Source organism: Helicoverpa zea, chromosome 31 (genome assembly GCF_022581195.2).
Source record: "Helicoverpa zea isolate HzStark_Cry1AcR chromosome 31, ilHelZeax1.1, whole genome shotgun sequence".
NCBI classification, from domain to species: domain Eukaryota; kingdom Metazoa; phylum Arthropoda; class Insecta; order Lepidoptera; family Noctuidae; genus Helicoverpa; species Helicoverpa zea.
This window is the reverse complement of record NC_061482.1, coordinates 954,275-978,660: the sequence shown is the minus strand read 5'-3', so window position 1 is coordinate 978,660 and position 24,386 is coordinate 954,275. Positions and strand designations below refer to the sequence as shown.

The window sequence follows — 24,386 nt, the reverse complement described above, 5'->3', positions numbered from 1 at the left end:
AATAAAAGCGTTTTTTCTAAACATCACGTTTGACATATAACCTCGAGAGATGAGATTCGAGTAAAAAAACTTGTATGACGGTTTGTTTGTCCATCTTTACGTAAAAAATAACAGGTTTTGGTGGGATAGTTCCAAGAAGTGTATGGTCACCAATGTTTGCGGTCACAAATTCATTTGGACGACACTTATTAACTTCTATAAATAAAAGTTGTAAATTAAAATAAAAAATATATAGTTTACTTAAATATATTTTACCTTTTGAACTTTGACATAAGTGATCGGTTTTTTTGAGATACTAAAATGCAACACATTTTTTATTTAAGTTTATTTAGCTGTTAGCGTAATCAAGTTAATATTTTTATGTCAAAATATTGCATAACAGTTTAGTGCAAACTTCTATAAAACCCTTTTTCACGCCTTTATCGTAGTAACCAAGTAATACAGTAAATAAGTATATATATTTAGGTATATACATAGTTGGTTTATACTTATGTGAAAATTCACACTTCATTAAAGAACTTTGATTGCGGTGTTCGCAAATTACAGAAGGTAGATAATTACAGGTATACCTGTGCACTCCCATTAAATAACATAAATACTACCTATTCAACCATGAAATAAACAGCACTAGCAGTAGTTTGAACACACGTTTCAATTATGGACATTCATCATAATCCTCAGTTCAAAGAGAAAAGCCTAAATGAAAATTTTGGCTCTACACTATGGAGTATATTTGTTGCATGAATAGTTGCAATATTAGAGAGAGAGCACACTACAAACTTTTAGTCGGCCGACTGTAAACCCGGTGGTTGGTAAATTTTTTCAATCGAATTTTTAATCGGTCTGATACCGGACAAATACTTGATCGTTATTACGTGTGTAGGACTTCCATTCATCTTCATACTGATTTATGAGCCGAAAACTATCGGTCGACTAAAAGTTTTAGTGTGCACGCATACTGTTTTTCAAAAGGCAGGTATTAATTAATATGAAATTGGTGGCCACAGATTATGCGAGCCTGAATGGAAGCTCGTTTGATTGACGTGTTCATTACTCTGTGCCTCTATAGGATAAAATATGCACCGTTGGGTAGCCACAAAAGTCTTTAGGACAGCCTCATACTGCCGCAATTCAGAATCTCTATTAGGAAAGTATGGACAAATTCACCTCGTATTTTTTAGGTCTTTTTAGAATTAAATTCCAATTCGTCTGTTCCTTAAAAAGATTTCTATGCGTTTCTAATAAATGTTTTCAGATCAGAATTTTATCAGTGGCGCTGTGTGTCAAGAAAAAAGGGTGAGATTTTTTTAATATGTACAAGTATGGCACCAGTGTCCGGAATTCAGTCTGTTTAATAAAGAATCTGAATGCTATCCCCGCTGTATACGGTCAGCTTTAGATTGAAATTGACAGGACACACATAGGCAGTTTATTAAAACCTGGAATCCAGCTTTTAATAAAGTTACATTGATACCGCGCGTATCTGACGACACGACGCGGTACAACGCAAACGAACTTATTGAAATCTAATATCGACGATATTGCATACTCGATGTGTAGCATCACATTATCGATAGATAGCATGTATGTAGGTGCAATATGTGCATCTCAAAATACGTGTAGATGCTGTGTGCACGTTTAGGGAATTAATGAAAATAATCTATACCTAGGATAGGATGTGTGTGTAAAGCTGAAGAGTATCTTTGCTTGAATGCGCTAATTACCTAAACTATTGGTTCGATTTGAAAATTATTTTCAGTGTTACGTAGCCTTGCCGGCTCTTCTCCATGACACTAACTTTTAGGAACCGTGCCAATAGAGTTGTGACGTTTCATAGGTGCCTGCAAAGGCCTGCAAATTTTGATTTTTAGCCAAATAAAATAAAATAAAATTATGATAAGGGCAGGAGGATGATGATGTTTATAGCCCATTTATCGAGGACGGCAGTAGGCTACCTTTGTATGGAAAGAAGAAGAACTAAAGAATTTACATTAACGTACATTTTTACTTGATTTCGTCGTAATAATGTAAACAAGGTCTCAGAAATTATGCAACTCTGTCTCGTAGTTTTTGTGTCAGATTTAAACCACACTTTGTAGTAAATTAGTCATCAGCCGAGAATGCTATTTGGTCAATGTTGGCATAATATCTTTAAGTACTTAGGTATTGCTTGAATCAATATTACATTTGAGATGTCTAGCTCTTAAAGATCATCTTTGCGTTGTTTTTATCTACAAAGATCATCGTCATTTATTTTACTTTATGTATAGGTAAAAAAATTATATATGTATTAATATGTGTTCATTTAATTAATAACAAAATATATAATATATATATATAACCTATTTACAATGTAATAAAAAAATATATTAAAAAAAATAAAAAAAGAGATTGGCAGCAATGCTTATCCTTCACCAGCCGTTTTTAAAAATCATTGAAAAGAGAGTCAGCTGGACTTTATAATCCTAGATATTCAACCTTAAAAACGGTTGGAAACCATAGTTGCCGAAGAACTCAGTTTAGATAAATAAAAATAAAACCTTCATAAATGGTCAAATAAGTCCGTTGGTACTTATACAATACGTTTACGGTAAGACGGTAAACGAATGCTGTTAAAGGATATGAACGAACAATTTTTATATTATAACGTGACCTAATTCTCTTAGGTTGGTAATAAAATTACAAGCTAAACTACAAAACTTTAAAAAATCCTGTCTTAAGCTTCATTAACTCAACAACACCATTTTATACTAGCAGTTTTCCCGCGGTTTCTACCGCGTCCCGTAGGAACTACTGCCCGTACCAGGATAAAATAAAGCCTATATTACTTGGGAAGAGTGTATCTTTCCAAGAGTCTAAGAATTTTTCAAATCGTCCCATTCAATTATGAGTTTGTCCATTACAAACAAAAACACAAAGTTTTCCTCTTCATAATATTAAGTATAGACCAATTAATTAACAAATAACAGACTGGACTGACCAAAAAACACGTTCACTAACTGCAAACCAGTGTAACCGGAGAATTTAAAATGGCAAAGGGTAACTAATTAGCTAATTAACATGGCTATGGATGTGGTGAGGCGCGGAACTATGGTATCCTGACAACGCTTACAAATAATGCTGACCATTATATGTACATAGTTATTTTTCAGACGGTCAATTAGGTATTAAATGAGGGTGTTTAAAATTTACCTAGAAGTGTAAGTCATCATCATCATCATTTCTGCCTAGCCTTTTTCGTAACTATGTTGGGGCCGGCTTCCAGTCTAATAGGATGCAGCTGAGTATCATTTTTACAAGTAGCTACTGCTGCTGCCTATCTGACCTCTTCAACACAGTTATTTGAGGGTAAGACTGATTGTTAGATTTACTGGCTTCTGACTTTCCATAACGACTGCCAAAGATGTTCAATGACATCCAAGACCTACAGATTAACGTGCCCTCAGAAATACAATTTGGATTTAACATGCATAGAGCTGCTATGGTGATAAGAGAAAAAATATCTTAAGCAACGATACTCTAGTCTTTGTATGTACGTAAAAATGGTTAATTTTAGATATGGAAGTATTGACCTAAGCATGCGTGAGTTCATCAGAAAAGTTCTTATTGGCAATTATACTTGGTAAGTAGATTAAGTAGGTAGATGCTTTGGTCATTTTGAAATAAAAAACCCACGGTAATTTTTCATTAATTTATTGAGCAAGCACTTATGGATAACTTAAAAATCTACTAAAATCGTAGCATTTGTTCATGTCGGGTAGATACCTCCATATAAAATATACAACTTACAAACATTAGCTCAGGCTTTCGCTAAAGCATAATAATAATTTTATATTAACATCAATCGCATAAACTTATAAAACTAGTTAATTTATTAATAAACATTTTTCCTGGTTATTGATTTATCTTGGAAACTGGATGATCTTTGAAAGCGATACCGGCATTTATAATGATGAATCAATTTGAATAATATTGTTGTGACAGCCCTCGAGAACCGACCGGCTGTCGCGGTCATAAATACACTTTTCATGGATATTATGACTCGATCTGATCAGTTCATTTACGTCCGTTACCATATTTTATCTATCTCTTGTTTTGATTTCTAGAGATACACTTCTGATAGTACGGGGCTAAATATCGAGATTCCATCTCTAGTGAGTAATACAACGAATACCTAGATAAGGATTAGGAACGGCTGTAAATGAGCACTATTTTATGATACATCTGTAAGTGTTATAGTGCACATCTCGATACGTTACGATGATGAATATAAACGATTCAGTAGCGTGTATAACTGTCCTTCAGTACATTCGCACCTTCAGATGATTTCCGCATTAGAAACATGTTATTTTAAATGTTAATTACAAAAATAACAAACCATTGATGATGTTATACATTATTTTTAGATATTAATTCATTATAATACGAGTATATGCGCAGATTATTAGGACACGCAATAAAATAGACTAAAACTACAGTTATCATAAAAAAACTTATGTTTAATGTAGATAAATGCTTTTTGGTCTAATACTAAAATAAACATTCGCTTTATTCGCAATATATTTACATAGAGGAATCTCCGCCGCGTCTCGCAATAGATATGCGTTTGCGCAAAACTGCCATTTCAATACAAAAGCAGTTATTTTTCCTGCACAGGTGATATAATGACAACATCTTACTTTGTGTACTGAGTGCCACGTGCTTAATCACTAGGAAAAAAGTAATTAGGAACGGAGATCACAAATACATTATTTAACCTACGAGTTTGTTATAGAGGAAAGTAATTGCCTTTTGATCTGATTCCTGGCGGCTCCATTATTATTGAGAGAGCGTCGTGTCGAGAGTACCGGCGCGGGAGTTGTGCCGCCGCCAAATATCTTCAACCTGGATTGACCCCAGTTATACTTGTAACTCGGAATCGCAGGCGCTTTTGTTGGATTCAAGTACAGATCGAATATAGACTGAGTCGTTCGAGGCTTTGGTGTTGTCGCTTGAGTTTTCAAACTCGAAAATGCTGGGGGATTTGTTTTCAACTGTGTGTTAGTATTTGTGTACAAAGATGTTTGTGTGGGTCGGCTTTGTGATAGAGTTTGCTTAGTCAATGGCGAAGGAGTCGTTGTTCGAGACGTGAAAGTGAACCACGAGGTCTGAGGCTGTGGTTTTCTCGTCGTTTTAGCTGGAGTCGTGAAGTCCGCAGTCGATGACCTCCTTGATTGACTAACAGCTGTAGTTGGAGTCTTACTAACTGTTGCAGTACTCGGACTTAGAGATGTCTTACTTGTAATCGGTGTTAACGAAGTCTTGAATGTAAAGTTCGGTTTCGGTGTAGTTATGCTGATCCACGGTCTTGTTGAGAAGATTGTTGATACTTGTGGCTTGAATGTAGTTGTCGAAGGAGGTTTATAAGTAGTTGTTGAAGATGGTCTATAAGTCGTTGTTGAAGGCGGCCTATACGTTGTTGTTGTAGTAGGCGGTTTATATGTGGTCGTTGTAGGCGGTTTGTACGTAGTTGTAGAAATACGTGAACTGTATGAGATCGCAGAAGTAGGCGGTCTGTAAGTCGTAGTGGATAGCGGAGGTTTGTACGTAGCCGTAGTGACTGTCGTCGTTGTTGTCGGCCGTAATGTTGTAGTTGTTAGATTCACGAGTGATGGAGCCGTTGCAAATGATTGTGGAGCGACAATTAAACTTGGCTGTATGCTTGCTGTTGATATCGAGTTTATTGATTGAGGGGAGTATTCCTTCTTACTGATTTCACTTGGGGTACTTGTTCCAGTGTACACTTTTTTCTTTCTGAATTGATTTGTCTCTATCGTCCTCCATGGCACCACGCGCGGTATATACGGAGTACTCGTTGTGGTCGTGGTCTGTGTGACGCGCGGTGCACTGGTCGGCGGCATGCTAATGTGCTGAGACGGTTGGTTGAACACCGGTAGACGCAGCTCATCGATGTTATCAATCTTATAGTTATACCAATCAAATCTATTCTTATGTTGATCAAGCACCTTACCGTAATTATCTCTGACGATAGATCCAATCGTCAGGTAGGGCGGCAACAAACTTTCTACGTTCTGTCTTCCAGTGGTGGTTACATTTGGCTGGTTGAAACTGTTAGCGTAACTGTAGTTGCGGGATCTTGTTATGGGCACTGAACTCTTCACGGTAGTATCACAGTCAACGAGGTATTTCTTGGTGTTGTGTTTGCAATGTTGGGGGTAGACTACCCAGGCGAGGAAGCCATTGCCTTGTAAGCGCGTGTGTTCTTCGTGGACGAGGAGGGCACACTCGAGATCGTTGGAGATGTCCTCGTCCCTGAGCGCGGAGCAAGGCAGGCCGCACGCCTTGCCGGGGCCGCACCAATACAGCTCGCTGATCTGGAAGATGCCGTGGTCGCCGCTGTGGGGGTTGTTGGCGGCGGTGTCGAAGCGCGACTCGTGGTAGGCGATGCACACCCAGGTGGAGATGTGGTCGGGGTGGACTCCCAGGGCTCGAAGCTCGCGCGCCAGCTCGCAGCGCTCGTACACCCGCGCGCCGGCGAGCGCGACCAGAGCACACGTCAGCCACGCGACGCGGATCATCGTAACGTGCGTTTGGCCGTCGAGCGCGAGCGCACTCTTTTTTACGTGTGTACTGATGACCTCCCGCCGCGCGCGCCTATCTGTGTCGCGCCCGTATTTTTACTATAATCTTAATTGTTCAGGTCGAAATGCCGGGCATTTTGGAGCGCGGATGGCGGTCACTGTTTTCAGATTACAAGTCTTGAATGTAAAGAATTCGGGAGCAGGAGGACCGTCGAGGCCGGTGTATAACCTTGCAATGGCGCGGCATCGTATCATCGCACTCGACGTGCACACAATTATACATCTCGCAACTTGCAATCCGCAGCCATCATGAATAGAATATAACGTAGATATTTATTCCATTCACGCACATTTAGCGATTCGTAAATACGTGTGTAAAATGAGATATTTTCTTTTGTTTCGCTTTGTTTAATGTAATATAATTCGAGACATCTGATGACGTTCTGGCTTTGACCGGTTTTTTTAAAAACAACATGGGTCTCGGTAGTTTAAAGGTTAATGTTTAAAATGAACAACCTGTTCTTATAATGAGAAAGAGTGGTTATGAACGAGCGAGATCTGCGCCATAGGGTTCCGTGGTTTTATAAATCAAAGTATTATATGACAAAAAGATTTCCAAAATCAGGTATGATTTAGGCTTCAAAAGCACTTCATCAAAAACAAGCAACCCAAGGGATTGGCAATATAATTTAAATTCAAGTAAAGCGTGTTTGGAAAGAAAAGCCACAATAAAAATATGAGTTTATTGTCGGTTACCCCAGCTTAAAATGTTGGCAACTTAACCCATGATAAATATCGGATCTTGTTTATCATTTTGACATATCTTGGGGAAAATGGGGATACGAGGATTCAAATTATTTTTTTGGAATTTTTATAGTATGAAAATGAATCTTTTCTATTTGATTTTTTTTGTGAAATTGAAGTCCTATTTTCACGGAACTTCAAAATCCCATGTAAAGCTCCAATTTCATATTTTTAGCATATCATCAAAAACCGGCAAGTGTGAGCGTCGTGCCACAAGGTTGTACGTACAGCCTGCGCGGCCGCCGCTAGTATAAACATACGTTCGATTTCCGCAGCGGGTCAGAGGTGAGGCGGTGGCCTCTTGCCTAATTATACGCTTGAACTTAAACATTATCGTAACTTCTGACTAGTTCTGACACGTCACTTTTAGAGTACATACTACAAACTTTTAGTCGGCCGATAGTTTGTTTTTTCTCATAAGTCAGTATGAGGATCAATGGTTGTACGTACATTAACAGCCAATTTCTTCATCAAAAGTAAAATCCAAAGTAAAAATCAAAGTAATGTCTAAAGTAAAAGTAACGGTCAAATTCGCTTTTTCTATCAGTTTTGCTGTCACTTTAGCCTTGAAAAAACGAATTTGACCGTTACTTTTACTTTAGACATTACTTTGACTTTTATGTTTGATGAAGAAACTGGCCGCAAAAGTGTCTATGGAGTTTCTAGCTAGTTTTTCTTCGTAAAACGTCGTGCAACTAGCTCGATGTTTCTTAAGCACCTGTAATTGGTCTATCTTACTAGTATTCTACTTAATAATATAATAAATGTGAAGGTTTGTAATGGGGTATCGGGTTGCCCGGGTAACTGGGTTGAGGAGGTTAGATAGGCAGTCGCTTCTTGTAAAGCACTGGTACTCAGCTGAATCCGGTTAGACTGGAAGCCGACCCCAACATGATTGGGAAAAGGCTCGGAGGATGATGAAATGTGAAGGTTTGTGAGATTTTATGGATGTATGTTTGTTTTTATTTCACGCAAAAACGGCTGGACCGATTCGGTTGAAATTTGGTATGTAGATAGGTGATACCCTGGATTAACACATAGGCTACTTTTTATCAACACACCACGCGGGCGAAGCTGAGAGCGGAAGCTAGTCAGAAATAAACGTTGACATATAGCCGGTAGCAGACCGACTGAAAACTTTGATCGGAATAACATATTTTTTTTATGTCTTAACCATCGGGTCAACTGTCGGCCGACTTTTTAATCTTCCGTGTGCGGATAAAAAGTGTATTCTTAACATAAATAAACGTGCCTATCAATCAATATAAAGGACTATTTGTTATTAGAGTTACGATATGGATAACTACCGTTTATTTTCACAAAAAAGTTGGCGTTTTTTTAATTGAGCCAATGAGTAATTGTAGCTTGTGTGTATTTAATTGGCTGCAAATAATTTTTAATTGCAGTAATCATTTTACTTTTTATTCTATTGATCGTTATATAAGAGAAATGTTCAATGCTCTATAAATTATTACCTCATGCTTAGATTTGACTAGCTGTTGCCCGCAACTTCGTTTGCGTGGGCAATATAGAATCGTCAAAATACTACTTATCCCGTAGGTGCATTCTTTCACGTGACAGTATAATTAGGATTAGCACTTAGCAGTCGCATAGATTCAATGATCAAGGTTGTGTTGTGGATGTGACCATTTATCTAAACAAAAGAAGTAAAGTTTGTGACGTTGTGAATATCTCTGGATCTAGTCAGCCAATTTGGAAAATTATTACGTATGATGCGTAAGTAATTTTCACAGGAAACAGCTATAATCTATGTCTATATGCTTTGAGTCTGACAAAGCTGTCATTTGTACATTTTCTGCAGCTGCTGTGACTAATCAGAAGCCAGAAAGTCTGTCAGTCTTACCATGGATAATGTCTTGTAATGTGACTGGATTGAAGAGATCAGATAGGTAGTCGCTCCAAGCAAAATATTGGTACTCGAACAGATTCGGCGACTGGAAGCCAACACCAACATAGTTGGGGAATAGCTGGATGGATGATGAAATGAGTCATCATCATCAGCAGGCGCATAGGGTAGGATAGTTTCACTTACTCACTATGGTAAGGCTGACCCCACATTAGGCGTGCGCGATCCTCGGGCGTGTGAGTAGCGCGGGCGTCGCGAGCGCGCTGCGTGAACATCGCGTTTTGCTGCCCTGCGGCATGTGTGAAGAGTGCAAGCGACGCGCTCGAGGCGAGCACGCGGCGCTCGAGTTGCGTTCTTACCCCTTCGCCCGCTATCCCCGCCGCCCGCTAAACGCCTTAGCAGTTAAACGTCAAGGAGAGCGGCGCGTGCGCGCCGCGAGCGCGCTGCAAGTGCCGCAGGGCAGCAAAACGCGACGCTCACGCGGCGCGCTCGCGACGCACGCGCGGCGCCCGCGCTACTCACACGCCCGAGGATCGCGCACGCCTAATGTGGTGGCCTAAGCTGGGACTCCACCGAAATGTTTGCATTAGTTCACGAATAGGCAAAATGTACGTATCTGAGAGAGTCCACTTCATGTGTTCGTACTTGAAACCTGCAGTTTTGCCAAGATTTTCAAAATGTACGCTCGCAATTTGTCATTTCTTGGTGGAGCCAGCAAATCAAAAGAAACATAAGTGTTGTATACTGTGCGTCACTATCGCACACTGGGAAAATTTCGCTCTTGCGGAGGACGTTTATATAGCATATTTTGTGTCACACGTAAACAGGACGTAAGTATCCACCGAAACACTTTCAAAGATCTGATGAACGAACAAATCAGACCTGACTTGGTCACCTGGGGCCAATCAGAGCTCTATGAAGCGATAATACGCTTTGGCTCCTACTGTTATTGTGGTTTCTGAAAATTTATTCACCTCATTCAACGATGAATGTAATTCTGATGGTACTATTAAGAACACTTGCTTAGCGCAGAAGCTGACGTTGGCAGGTCAACTCTTTTGACTTCTCGAATAGGATACCATTGGTTTTTGTGCAATGCACACCTGCAATGCATTCTGGATTAGGATAGGATATAGGTGGATAGGATTTGCAACAGAGAACAATTCTGTCTTTGTAATTGAATGATATCAAACGTAGTTTTATATAAAAGGTTTTTTTTTAGACTTGGCTCGGGTCTAACTGAGACTGTTCGTAATCGTGAACAGTGTATTAATTGCGATCGGAAGTTGAAAGTAAGCATGTCTCTGGTATGCGACGCGTATTTTGTACGTTTTCAGACGCGATAAGGCAGCTCCCATTTCTTATCTGCACTTTGTATCTGGGCTGGTTTTTAAAGCTACAGAAGCCTACATTATCTCACGCTTAGCAGCGCTTGCGAGAGATAGATCCTGATTTCTTCTAGGATTAAGTTTTCATATTTTGCATCAGAAAAAATAATACTACTCACTCAAAGTAATTTGTTGGCCACCACATTAGTGGAAGATAAGCTAAACTATGTTTATGAAAAAATCCTGATATGAACTCCATCTGTAACTTTAAATTATAATTAATTGTTCCACTATAGTCGTCATTTTTGACATAATGTTCAAAAAATAATTTAGATGGCACCGTTTTAAATTTGGCTGAGATCTATTAATTTTCCTTTCATCAAGGTAATAATTATAGTTGGATTTTGATGTGGCACGGCAAACTGACAAACACTATTGAAATGTCTATCGAAAAATTACACTACGTGTTAAAATATGGTGAATTACGGAAAATACACAACTCCATCTATTGAAATAATAGTATATAAAGAATGTAAATGGTAATTCATTGTTATTTACCACCTCGCTTCTTGATGTATTTTATTTACCATAGATGGAGCTACTTTAACCTGTACTGTTTTGTCAAACAGATTGCGTGTCGTAATATTTTACATCTTGAATTCACTAAATTAATCATATCTTTTGATAGAGTGAACCGATTTCGATGAAACAAAGCCTAAGTAATACCCCAAGTTACGTAGAACTTTTGTATATAAGCATTGTCTGCATTAAATTCGTAGATTTTACGTGAATCCCGAACAAACAATCACTTTCTACAGATTTATTATATGTATAGATATGTTTTTTCACAAACTGAGTTCGACGTCAAAACTTATAAAGAGATACCTTCATGTAGAATTTTAGAGACTACAGAACCTCAGTACGTCATTTCGATTCACTCTTTTCCGGATTTAACAAAAACAGTGTTATTGACTCAAAATCCGAAAGTCATAATTTTAAGTCCACCTGTGACGTTTTGGGTGTCCGTGGTACAAACAAACAGAGATTGTCACTTATTTTTATCAAAAGGGCTTCACAAGAAATTATGATATTATGTTCGTTTAAGCCCTTTATTCTTAAAGGGTTTAACTTAAAGGTATTTTTACCTACGTAGGTAAGTTATATTGTTTTATTTTATTTGATGACAAAACTATAACAATAACTTAAACCATAAGGATTTTGACACTGTTTTGATTCCAGAGAGTTGGAATTTATTTTCGTTCACCTTATTTTATGTTGGTGTAGAAAGGAAATTCGTGTTAGTTGCACTACTTATAACTTAAGAACGACTTATCCAATGTGGTTGAAAATTAATGGGGAGGTAGCTAAGATCTAGGGGAAGGACATAGGATACATTTTTGCCCATCCGGGTACAAGAAGTAGTTCCCTCGGGCCTCGGGATGCGGGTGAAACCGATAGCGGAAGCTAGTATCAATGACGTCACTCTTTTAAATAGCTCTTACATCACTAATGAGATGTTCTTGATGATTTATCTTTAGTTAAAGATCATCGAAAATATTAATTATATGACAGAAAAACTTATTTGCATACTATAATATTTAATCAGTGAATTGTTATCAATCAACTGTTTTTAACAAATGATATTGCCCCTGGATTGCTCACTAGATATTTATAAACCAGCTTAGTGTTGCCGCGGGGTTTTACTCGCGTCATATAAGATGTTAGAACTTAGAAGAATAGTTTACTACTCGGCAGAACTGTGAGAATTTGATAGTATTTACAGCAAAAATGCCAATAGTGACTTTATTGCTAGTGGTGTTTTCAAATTAAATACATACCCAGTGAAATAGTACCTACTAAAGTAGTAAATTTAACATGAGTGCATTTTTTACGGGCATAAGTAACATGCGGTTGTACTTATATCCTGATTTAATCTTAGGAAACAAGCGCGCAACGTTATAGATTACTTACTGATGATTATATTATTTTTTTCTTAGTCGGTATTGTCCCACTGCTGGGCAAAGGCCTCCCCATATTGTCTCCACACTTCTCGATCTTTTGACTCTTTCCGCCAATCAGGGTTGACGATTATGTCTTAAATTCATAAAACTGACAAGATTATTTTCATTTCAGGATAAGTCAAAAGGACTACACGAGCCTAGAAAAAAGCTGGTTTCGCAAGAAAATCTCGAGCAAGGTCGACTTTACCTGTAGATCTAGTTAAACGTAGACATATCTGGCCATCTCATTCGACTCGTCTAATTAGCCCGATAGCTTGCATAGCAGTCATTTGAATGCCTTTGTTGCATAGCTCTGATAATATCCAAGTGCTATGGGTAATTGTCATATGTTAATTACACCTAATCAAGGCTGTGAATGTACTGTCTACATCCCTATTACAGATTATTGCAAATAGGTTACCAAAACTAAAAAACCGGCCAAGTGCGAGTCGGACTCGCGAACGAAGGGTTCCGTACCAGAGTAAAAAAATCACGTTTGTTGTATGGGAGCCCCCAAAAATATTTATTTTATTCTAGTTTTATTATATTTAGCAGTATTTGTTGTTACTTAAACCGCAACAGAAATAAATCATCTGTGAAAATTTCAACTCTCTAACTATCACGGTTCATGAGATACAGCCTGGTGACAGACGGATGGATGGACAGAGGAGCGAAAACAATAGGGTCCCGTTTTACCCTCTGGGTACGGAACCCTAAAAATCATTGTTTGTCTAGCCGCTTCCGTGCCATGTTGGTGTCGGCGTCCAGTGTATCCGGATGCAGTGGAGTACCTAGGTACCAGTCGTTCAATGGCCCGACAGCCTATTTAACTTCCTCATCCTGATTATTACCAAATACTTACTTACCGCATAAAAATCCTACAATATACCTCTATATCAGATATAGTATATCTTACTATCCGTTTTATTTTCTACGCTTTCATGCAAAAACGATTTGGTTGAAGTTTGGTATGTGGTACCCTAGATTAAAATATAGGCTACTTTTTATCAACACACAACGCCAGAGAAGCCGCGGGCAGAAGCTAGTACTTGTAAAATACAGATATAACCGTTATCGTCTATCTTTTAAGAAGAAAACCGACCTTAGAATAATTATAATCCATTTATTTTAAATCCCCGTCATGAAAGTTAGGAGCCTGCACAAAGGCTCTAGTTCTCAATAATAGTGTTCCATCAGCGCGCCTGTCAACTGATCGCCGCAAACCAATTTCCTCTCAGATCAAAGGATTATAATATTTTCCGAGAGCATAAGAAAATGATTTGATGCTTGCGCTTTACGAAAACTAGCTGTTCCACACAGTTCTGCCTGTGTCCTGGGTAAAGAACTTCCTATAGCCGGATAAAATGTAGTCTTTGTCCTGTTTTAAGCTTTAGAAAATATCTGTGTGTAAACAAAATTTTATTTATAATTATCGGTTGACAGTTTTAGTAGTAGTCGTGGTGGTCTAGTGGGCAAAGCCCTAACTAAGCAAGTATGAGTTCGATACCACGTCAGGCAAATGATAATGAAACTTAAGAAAAGTTTGTATATACTTTCTATGTAAAAAGACACCAGTGACTAATTAAACAAAAGGTGAAGAAACATCTCGAGGAAATCTGGGCTAGAAAGTCTGAAATCATCAACCCGCATTGAGCAAGCGTGGTGATTAACGCTGAATTCTTCTCTTCGTGAGAGGAGGCCGCAGCCCAGTAGGTAATGGGACGATATAAAGTCTTATGATGATGATGTAGCGCTTTTTAGTAAAAATGCAACGGACAGACAGAGTTAGTTAAGCATATATATAGGTACGATGTTTGTAAGAATAGTATCGGCGAACCATGTGATTAATATTCTAGATCGAAAATGAGTTGTATAATGAAATGAGAAAAGCAAAGCCAATTAGTTCTCAGCTGTAAGTTTATCATAAAAGAACGCTTATTAAATGAGTTATTTAATAATAACGATATGAGCTATAAGATTGGCTTTTTCGTTATTACGATGTCTTTAAACTAAGCCGGAGCAATTAGTTGATATTAATATGATACACTCTTATTAAATGGAAATGTGCTTTGAAGGTTTCTTAAACAAATTTTAATTTTAATTATTTTAATTGTCCATTGCACGGTTTATAGCGCAAATATTAGGTTGATATTTTGTATGGATGGAAAAAAGGGTGAGAGCAGTTTAGTAATAGTTTTGATTAATTAAAACAAAATATTGTTCTAGCCAATCAATTGAAAAGCGTTCGTTTTGTACATTTATAAAATTGGAAGTACGTTTGTTTGTTTGTTCGACTGCTGATGAAACTGCGGTTAGTGCTGGGTGCCGTAGGATTCAATAAAAATAGAATAATATTGCAAACAAGGTATATTGCAGTGTTCTCAAGAGTAACTTGTACAACACATAAAGTTTGTGCTATTTCTGTATTGAAAACTGTAGTAGGAAACAGCAATAGTGTTTATAGTAACTTTATTGCTTATAAATATACTTTTGCTGCACCAATAAGTACGTAGATTTGATACCATAATCGCCCTTCTTTTTTGCCATAGTCGAGTTGCTATCGCTATCGCTTTTAGAAATTGGAAATGAGTTCCATATGAATTACATATGTAAAATTGAAATATATAATGCAAATAACGTAAATATAGGTTGTAGCTATCCGCAGTTAAAAGCGTTCGATCATGCTTCAAATATCAATTTCATAGCGCCTCATTGTAATAAATAACATATTTCGGAGGTGACAATCAAAAATATGACTTCTTATTATTAAAATTGGAATACCTGCATACTGTATAATAAAGTTATAATTAGGTAATAATCAGGCACCAGAAAGGTCAGCCTAAACTAACTTGACACCAGGAAACAAAAGCATTTTGTTATCGGAGACTCATCGAACCAGTTATGTCGAACTAGGAAGAAATATTCTATTATAATTATGATGAACATGTAAAGGTCTTCACATCACTTTCAGTACGAACTTAAGCTAATAGACTGCATTCAAATATTCTGCATGCTGAATAGTAAGCGGCAGGGTGACATCGATGAAGACTTTCGACGCCTAAATTTAACTTTATACTTTGTGTACTAGTTTACTTTAAAGTAATGTAAAGTCTAATTTATCTATTTATTCTTAGAATAATTAATAAAATAGACAAAAGTAAGAAATTATTGAATGGAGGCAAAGATTACAGGCATGCGATGAACACAAGCTGCTTACAGCCGGTCCTTTTACAAAGCAAAGGGGAAACCTATGTTCAGCAATGGACGTTTTAGATTTTAGATCCCAGTCATGTAAGGTTTCGATGTTAAAAAAATACGGCCAACTCACCTTCATATTGTCAACCTATACAAAGATAAAAAAAGTATATATTGTGGTCCTCCATGGATTATTCCATAGGTATATGAAATCAGCAAAGGACTCCCTTTTGTGGTTGGAACGGCACAGAGATTTTCCGATGCTAAAATACTTTTTTTAATCCATCTATGTTCATTTCTTTGTGTTCGAACCTTTTTCGAAAAATCCCACAAAGGCTGTTGGGCACGTTTGGTATATACATACATACACACATAGTATAAAACAAAGTCGCTTTTTCTGTCCACTATCCCTACTCCCCGAGTCCCTTTGTACGCTTAAATCTTCAAAACTACGCCACCGATTTTCATGTGGTTTTTTTTAATACATAGAGTGATTAAAGAGGAAGATTTAAATGTATAATAACATACATTAAATAGTGGGGAAATAGTGTTATCCCGTGCGACAGGGTCGCTAGTATATAGTATAGAATGTGATAACTTACCCACACATGTATACAACTCCATTGCTCCTCGGAGCAGACAGCCGTCATCCCTGTTGATTCCTGCAATCAATAGCATTATGATCAAATCTTATATAATATAAAAGAAAAAGTCGTGTTAGTTACTCCACTTAAAACTCAAGAGCGGCTATTCACTGTTCGGCCATTCAGAGAATGCGTTCCTGACACGTCGCGATTGAACTGACGACGTAATAACATTCATTGATTATTGATATAATAATGTTGTTTTAATGCTCCTCAATTGTTAAAACGGTAAACAACCAGCAAAAATATTTTTATCGTAACTGCAACGCCATTGCAAAGTTACGTCGTCAGTTCAATCGCGACGTGTCAGGAACGCATTCTCTGAATGGCCGAACTATAATAGCAAAAAATTACTATAATAGTCACAGTTTCATCATGCCCTCTATAAAATAGCGTGCAAATATATTAAATGAAGGTGCGAGTACATATTGACTATTTGTATTCCTGCGGTTTCACTCGCGATCCGTTTGAACAATTTCTCACACCTTCATTTCCCCATGGTAACCAAATTCCAGGAAAATTGTAACAAACGGACTCCAAGTTTTAACCATACCTAGTACTAAAACAAGCATTTAATAAAACGAACTAGGTCTCACCTCTGGTGACGTTCAGACAGAAGCATCCGTCATCATTATCCAACAGCCACTCGTTTGCGGCGAACCTCACCGTCGGTATTCCCTCGTACTCCGAGTCTCTCTCGTACCGCAGCTCCACTGATCTAAAATAAAAATAGGCTGTCATTGAACATCTTTGGCAGTCGTTACGGGTAGTCAGAAGTCAGTATGTCTGACAACCAGTCTACTACTAACCCAGGGGTATTTGGTTGCCCGGGTAACTGGGTTGAGGAGGTAAGTCGCTCCTTGTATAAGTCTAAGGGGGCCCTGGTACATAAAAGGCCTACGACGGAACACGACGGTTTTTAGTCAGTAAGAGTCTGGCACTCCCTCACCACTGCTAACCCACAGCGGAAGGGGTCAATTTATGATTTTTGCGACGTTAAAAAAGGCCAGCCGCATCGGGTTAGACTGGTAACCGACCCCAACATAGTTGGGAAAAGGTTCGGAAGATGAATTAAAATAGGCATTTGACAAGTGGACTAGCACATGTTACTTCGGCTTTTGGAAGTGGCAGTTTTCAGGAAATTCGTGGGAATCTATTATAAATCCGCCGGTTCCCGACTCCCCGCGGCTATGGATGGTCGGACCGACAGTTTTGGGATGTGTATAGATTTTGTTTATTTAAAACTTGTAGGTGAGTATACTTTTTGTAAGTTTTCGTAGCAAAGCTAATGACGGACTTTTATTTCCATTTACATAGAAGAAAGTTCCTCAGATTCATCTTAAAGAGTGCAATCAGTACATAAATCCAATGGTTATAACAGTTTTATTTTGTCACTTTTATCGTAGAATCCATTTTATTATTGAACTATTGTGTCAGTGCAGCGAACGACTTGTTTTGCTCACGTTATAAAATGGCTGTTACAAAAGGATGAAAATTGTTTTCTCCTTTTAAAATCACCTTTTACCACTATTATAACGAGAACTGTAAGGCTAGGAAAATTAACATTTCCATTAGTGTGAAATCAGAAATTAAATGTATTAACTCGGCTTCTCGAAACCAATATTATAATTAATGCATCATATAAAACATCCGAAAGGAGAATGAAGAATAAGTTTCCCATAAAAAAAACTGTTAATTCTTCAATAACAATGTTTTTAAACTTATTGTTTTATTAATGTTATGTAATATTTACGTACCTGTATTTCGCAAGTTGTGTGCATACCTATAACATTGTTTACGATAGTAATTAACTTCATCTTATCGCGGTATTACGGACAGTGACGAGTTTGGCCGATTTTGGGATTAAATAATATCTTAAGTCATTATTACGTATTTGCATATCTATTACATATGTATTTTCTTTGGAAATACCCAGTTTCGATACCTACATTAACAATGTTATCTATTTCATTCAAATATCAAAATGTATTTACATATTGGTAAGCAATTCACGCACAATACCTAATTAGGACACTTTTCTACAAATATATGTTAGTTAAGTTACCTTTATATAATTCACTAGCTCATACGAAATTTAAAGTTTAGGCACACAATGTAGTGCCAAATAAATGCACAAATGCAATTGTGTTTCGAGTGCAAATGTATTCTCTATTCCCATACTCCCATATTCCAATGGGAGCCAGTCTGACACCAGCAGAAATTAGGCACAGGACCGACAGCTTTACGTGTTCCCTGAGGCACAGAGAACGTTAAAATGGCGTAAGGAAATGGTCACCCATCAAAAGGTTAACCGTAGAAAGTGCTGCGTTTGTAATAACTATTTTACAAGCACTCAAATTCAGGTTAAGAAGAAAAATATTTTTGTTTGTTTGCTCAAAAACGACTGCACTAATTTAATATTTTATTTTATGATATGGGAAAGTTCTGTTAAACTATCCCAGGGTGACATCGGCTGTATTTTTACCCGACTGCCAAAGAAGGAGGGTAATGTTTTTCGAGTGTATGTAAGTATGTATGTATGTCTGTTCCTTTGTGACCTCCTGTAGCCTAAACGGCTTGATGGATTTTGATGTATGAGGTATCGTTAGATTTGTCTTGATTACGGGAGTGTCATAGGATACATTTTATCCTAAAAGTCCCACGGGATATTTTTTCAAAATTCCCTTTAAAAAAATATGTATGCGGTATCATTAGATTCATTTCAATCACGGGAGTAATAATTAATATAGGATACGTTTTTTCTCAAAATTCCCACGGGAACATGTTAATTCTGCGTCAACGCAAAGCAACTCATGCGTTAGCAAGCAAAAAGATAGGGCGTGGCCTGGCATGCGGCGCGCGGCGCGGTGCGGAGGGGGATATGCTCAAGTATACAGCCCGAATGCGGGCACACGCATAAGGGCACACGTCGTTGACGGTCTTCAGCAGTAATGACTCACCTAATTCTTTTTCTTCTTCACTACCAACAGTCCAGATTGGCGGTAAAGAAGACGGATCACAATCCATACAAAATTGCCCCACGTCCTATAACAATGTGACGTATCTCAAAAAAAAGATAAAAATGTTTAAAAAAATATGGCATACTCTCTAATTCATTTTTTTTACACCTTCATACGAAAAAAATGCTTTAAAAATTGTTCAGGCGCTGCTATGAAAACATCGTTCATAGTAGTATGAATGGACTATTTTATTAAATTATTTTTTTGTTTGATAGGGTATACCTCACAGGTGGTCCCATAATCATCAGGTTAGGATCTGATGATGGAAACCCTGAGAAATTCAGGGCAACTTTTGAAAGTTGTAGGCATGCGCAGGATAAATACTTGACTATAAGATGTATGTCTTATAACACTATGCAACAGTGAAGATTCGGAGCTAACCTGATGATGGAGACGAAAGAAGGTCGAGGGAACTCGACAACTGAATATGTAAACTACCTCGTGTTTGGGCTTGTATTATTTGTATTGAATAGACCTTTGCAACAGTGAAGGTTTGGAGCTGATCTGATGATGAAGACCAGAGAAGGTCGGGAGGACTCGACAACAAAATATGTAAACTACCTCAGAAGTCGGTGTCTAATGGATGTACTTAAGTTTATATCCCCACCGACTTCTAGGCCGATGCTCCTAAGAATAGTTTTTTTCGGGAGTCTGTTTTATTTTATTGTAAAAAGTTTTTTTTTTTTTTTTTGGCTTTTCAGTGTCACTATCCGCATAAGTGGAAAGTTCTCATCAATACGAATAATATAAGCCCAAACACGAGGTAGTTCACATATTCAGTTGTCGAGTTCCCTCGCCCTTCTCTGGTCTCCATCATCAGATCAGCTCCAAACCTCCACTGTTGCAAAGGTCTATTCAATACAAATAATACAAGCCCAAACACGAGGTAGTTCACATATTCAGTTGTCGAGTTCCCTCGACCTTCTTTCGTTTCCATCATCAGGTCAGCTCCAAATCCTCACTGTTGCATATTGTTATAAGACATACACCTTATAGTCAAGTTTTTATTCTGCGCATGCCTACAACTTTCAAAAGTTGCCCTGAATTTCTCAGGGTTTCCATTATCAGATCCTGACCTGATGATTATGGGACCACCTGTGAAGTATACTCTATCAAACAAAAAAAAAAACAATTTAATAAAATAGTCCATTAATAGTTCTATGAACGACGTTTTCATAACAGCGCCTGAACAATTTTTAAAGCATTTTTTTCGTATGAAGGTGTAAAAAAAATGAATTAGAGAGTATGCCATATTTTTTTAAACATTTTTATCTTTTTTTTGAGATACGTCACATTGTTATAGGACGTGGGGCAATTTTGATCCATCTTCTTTATGTTGCGGAGTAACATCACTCGTAATCTAAAGCCAAATGTCGTCGAAATAATTTAAAATGGTACTTACATATACATAGTCTTCTACATCTACAACATTTTCGTTAAATAAAAACAGCTAAAAAGTTATAAATAAAAGAATTATTATTAAAAAAACAAAATACCCGACTGCACACTAAAAAAAGAGTAAAACAAGCCCCACAATAATATTTAATTTATAAATATTGATGGAAAGCATCGCAGGCGGGGACCACCGTGACCGCCACCAACGAAAATTCTGCTAAATGGTGCACAACCGAAATGGCTATAAATAAGCCTCTGTTGGTCCCCGCCTGCGATGCTTTCCATCAATATTTATAAATTAAATATTATTGTGGGGCTTGTTTTACTCTTTTTTTAGTGTGCAGTCGGGTATTTTTAACTATGTATGGATACAAACTCGCGTGGGAAGCGGGTGAATACGCGAGAAACGGCTAGTCATCGATATTCGGTTGACCTGTCCTATGATTGGTACTCAATAACAATACACTGATTTCTGATACCTGCTACTGGGATTAATATCTTAGTGCCTATCAGTCGTGTTATTGTGCTAGGCGCCATATTGATTCTACCGACCCGTGTTGCAACCTACCTAGCTACCTAGAACAAGCCGAGTGATATATTGAAACGGTAGCGAACATTTGATGCGGGTCTGAAAACCGTGATTTTTAGAATTCAATTTATGGTACCTAGGTACGGTAAAAAACTTGTTTTTTTTTTTTTGTGTTGCAGTAGGCACAGAGATTTGGTTTTTTGGAATATGCACGTAGGTTGGTCTGTAACCAAAGTGTACGGTATTGAACTGGAATTTTGTTAGTTGCATTTTCTGAATCTGTAGCTTTGAGTGAGGACGGAAATTCTTCGATATTTTTTTACGAAAGGTCTTTTTGAAGACTTCGCCGAATAATAAAAGTAGCCATGTTTCAATCTGGTATGACAAAGGAAATACATTTCTCGCTGAAAAAGGAATTACGGAAATACCAATTCTTTGTACGAGAAGGGGAGGGAAATACACAGTATTTTAGTTACTATTTCACTTTAAAATTACTCAGTTGATGATTTTTAATTTTTAATGCAACTTTGAAAGTTAATACCTTACTTATAAACGCACAAAGGAACGCTCATTAGGTGCACAAAGCAGCCTGTTTCCATACTTTAATGAAAACACAAGAAAACAAAACTAATAAACTTCTAATAAGCACATATGGAAGTTCTTTCAAAGAACTTCTCGGTACATTACCGCAAGATTTGTCATAAACACAGGAGTCAGAGGTGAAATTACTCAGATTGGATTTTAATTGCTATAAAGTAAGTACTATAGACGTCAGAGGGGGCGGGGTGAAGGGTGAGGCGGGGGGGTAGCGTTTCATTCAACCCACACAGCTCGAAGGAGATGCATGGAGTATGCAGATGTAAGATAGAGACATTCCAGGCATTAAAGTAATTAAACTGTGTCAAGTACAGGTACGAACTTGGGTAGGATATTATTTAGATAAAATCATTTATGGGGAAAAATTATGAGAATAAGTAGCGATTTTGATGTCTTGTAATTTGGAACCAAATATCGTTCACATTGATTTATTTCGAAAAGATTATAAGGTAATGCGGAACGTTAAACTGTCTTAAACGCAGGTCCGGAGTAAGTTACCCTAGATATTATTTAAGTAAAATAAGTCATGGTGAAAGATTAAGTAGCGATGTTATGTCTTGTAATGATAACCAATAGCATGGTTTTTTATTTATTTTGAAAATATTAAGCCTATTGGGAATTTAGGATAAAGCTGTAGGCTATGTCCATTTGATCTAGGTATCTCCATTTTCAGCAACCGTCAATGTGCCAATTCTCTAACTGGCTCGAAACGCACCATATTTCAGACAGATTACAAAGAGATGGAATACTAATATGTACATATTCAGAATTACCTTTGAGCGGCACATACAATGCGGTTATTCGGATTACGGACAGTCTGACAGACAGACAGGCCTACAGATCTACTGTTACACGTAATAATATATTGGAGAATTTCACGTACCTATCAAACATTTTCACTTCAAAATTCATTTCGAAACAATTCAAGCTGGTTTACTTATTTAGCTGTAAGGGCATTTGGTTTCAGAAATAATTTTAAGCAACCGTTTGAAATATTCGTTCAATGAGATGACTTCTATCCTTCCTTGCTTCCGAGTTACCCGGGCAACCCGATTCCCCTTGGTAAGACTGCTTGTCAGACTGTCTGGCTTCTGACTACCGGTAACGACTGCTAAAGATGTTCAACAAATGACACCCGGACCCACCCGTTTATCGTTCTTCCCGACAAGATGGTCACCAATCCACGGATCGACAACGGCAAGCGTTGCTTTACCTTATGATTGACCTCTCTTTGATGACTGATTTGACTCTATACAAGCTTTTCAAATAAAATCCCCCGCTCAATCGCAAAAAATCCCAATTAAATGAAAACAATTTTCTCCCTCGGCAGTACAACAAATCTAGTACCATTTATATAGATCTAGAATTTATCGATTAACCGGGCATAGGGCGGTGAAAAGCGAAGCGAGAGCTTTCCACCCTCGGCGAAGGGTGAAACGGGACAAAAATTAGGGAACCCGGTAACCCCAATTTGAGAAATGTAGTCCACGCTGAATTGAATAGGGTTTGCGTATCAGACTAACTGGGCCTACGGTTTTATTTGCAGCTCGAATTTTTATGGGCCGAAATTAGGAGAAAAAATAAAGTGTTGGATGGAAAATGATATTGTTATTGAGAATTAAATAGGAATGCATACAAATGCACTTAAACTGTAATAACAATGTTGTCTGAGTATCAATAATTTTAAGATTGTCACGTTTTATTTCGCTTTTTTTCATAGAACTTATAGTTTTAAGCCGTCCTTTTATGAGCCTTGGCCAAATGACTAAGATGTAGATTACCGGCTAGTACCAAAAGTATTAAAACCTTTCTCACGAGTCAACCACCACTATACAGTCACTCTCCCGTGCCTTAATAACATTCAATTGATTTCAATAACGCCTATCAAAGAGCAGCTTGATTTACACTCAAACGAACAGATATACCTACATACAAATAGAATAATAATATGTAGGAACTTGCAATAACAGGACAAAAAGGGTTTCTGGACTTTGCCACCAGTACTTGAATGCATACATTGTAAAGTCATCAAGTGATGCATTTTTCAATTGCAATCATATTGTATTCGCAATTGGCAATGCATGTGATCTGCGTAGAATCAAACGTCACGTGCATGGACGGAAAAGGAAAAATACTGGTAGGTACTAGAGTGCCTAGTATAAGTTTTACAAGTTCACTTTCTTGGTGCGCAAATTAACTTACAACTAAATTACCTAGCATTAGCTTTAGAAGTATTTATTTACTATAGGTTGACATCGGCAATTGGTCGTATTATAAACGGGCATGAGAGAATCATGAAATAGTAAACGTTATTATCCGGCAAAATAAATGAAGGTGTAGTATTCCTATCATGCTATGAAGTATGCAACTCTTTATGAGTACATGAAATTCATCAGAAAAGGAAGAAATTACGACAAAATATATAA

General features: G+C 37.6%; 2 protein-coding genes across 2 annotated transcripts in view; both read right to left on the bottom strand.

Moving 5' to 3' along the window:
* LOC124644915 (sensory neuron membrane protein 2) overlaps positions 1–24,386 on the bottom strand; it is a 78,671-nt gene that overhangs the window by 17,302 nt on the left and 36,983 nt on the right. The window contains exons 6-7 of the mRNA XM_047184589.1: positions 17,016–17,137; positions 16,378–16,437 (exon numbers count right to left, since the gene is read on the bottom strand). Coding sequence (XP_047040545.1) covers positions 16,378–16,437; positions 17,016–17,137 — 182 coding nt within the window. The remainder of the gene's footprint in view (positions 1–16,377; positions 16,438–17,015; positions 17,138–24,386) is intronic.
* LOC124644914 (mucin-5AC-like) lies at positions 3,678–6,803 on the bottom strand. Its single transcript, XM_047184588.1, has one exon. It carries the CDS (start codon positions 6,576–6,578, stop codon positions 4,758–4,760), a length of 1,821 nt encoding a protein of 606 aa, XP_047040544.1. The 5' UTR covers positions 6,579–6,803; the 3' UTR covers positions 3,678–4,757.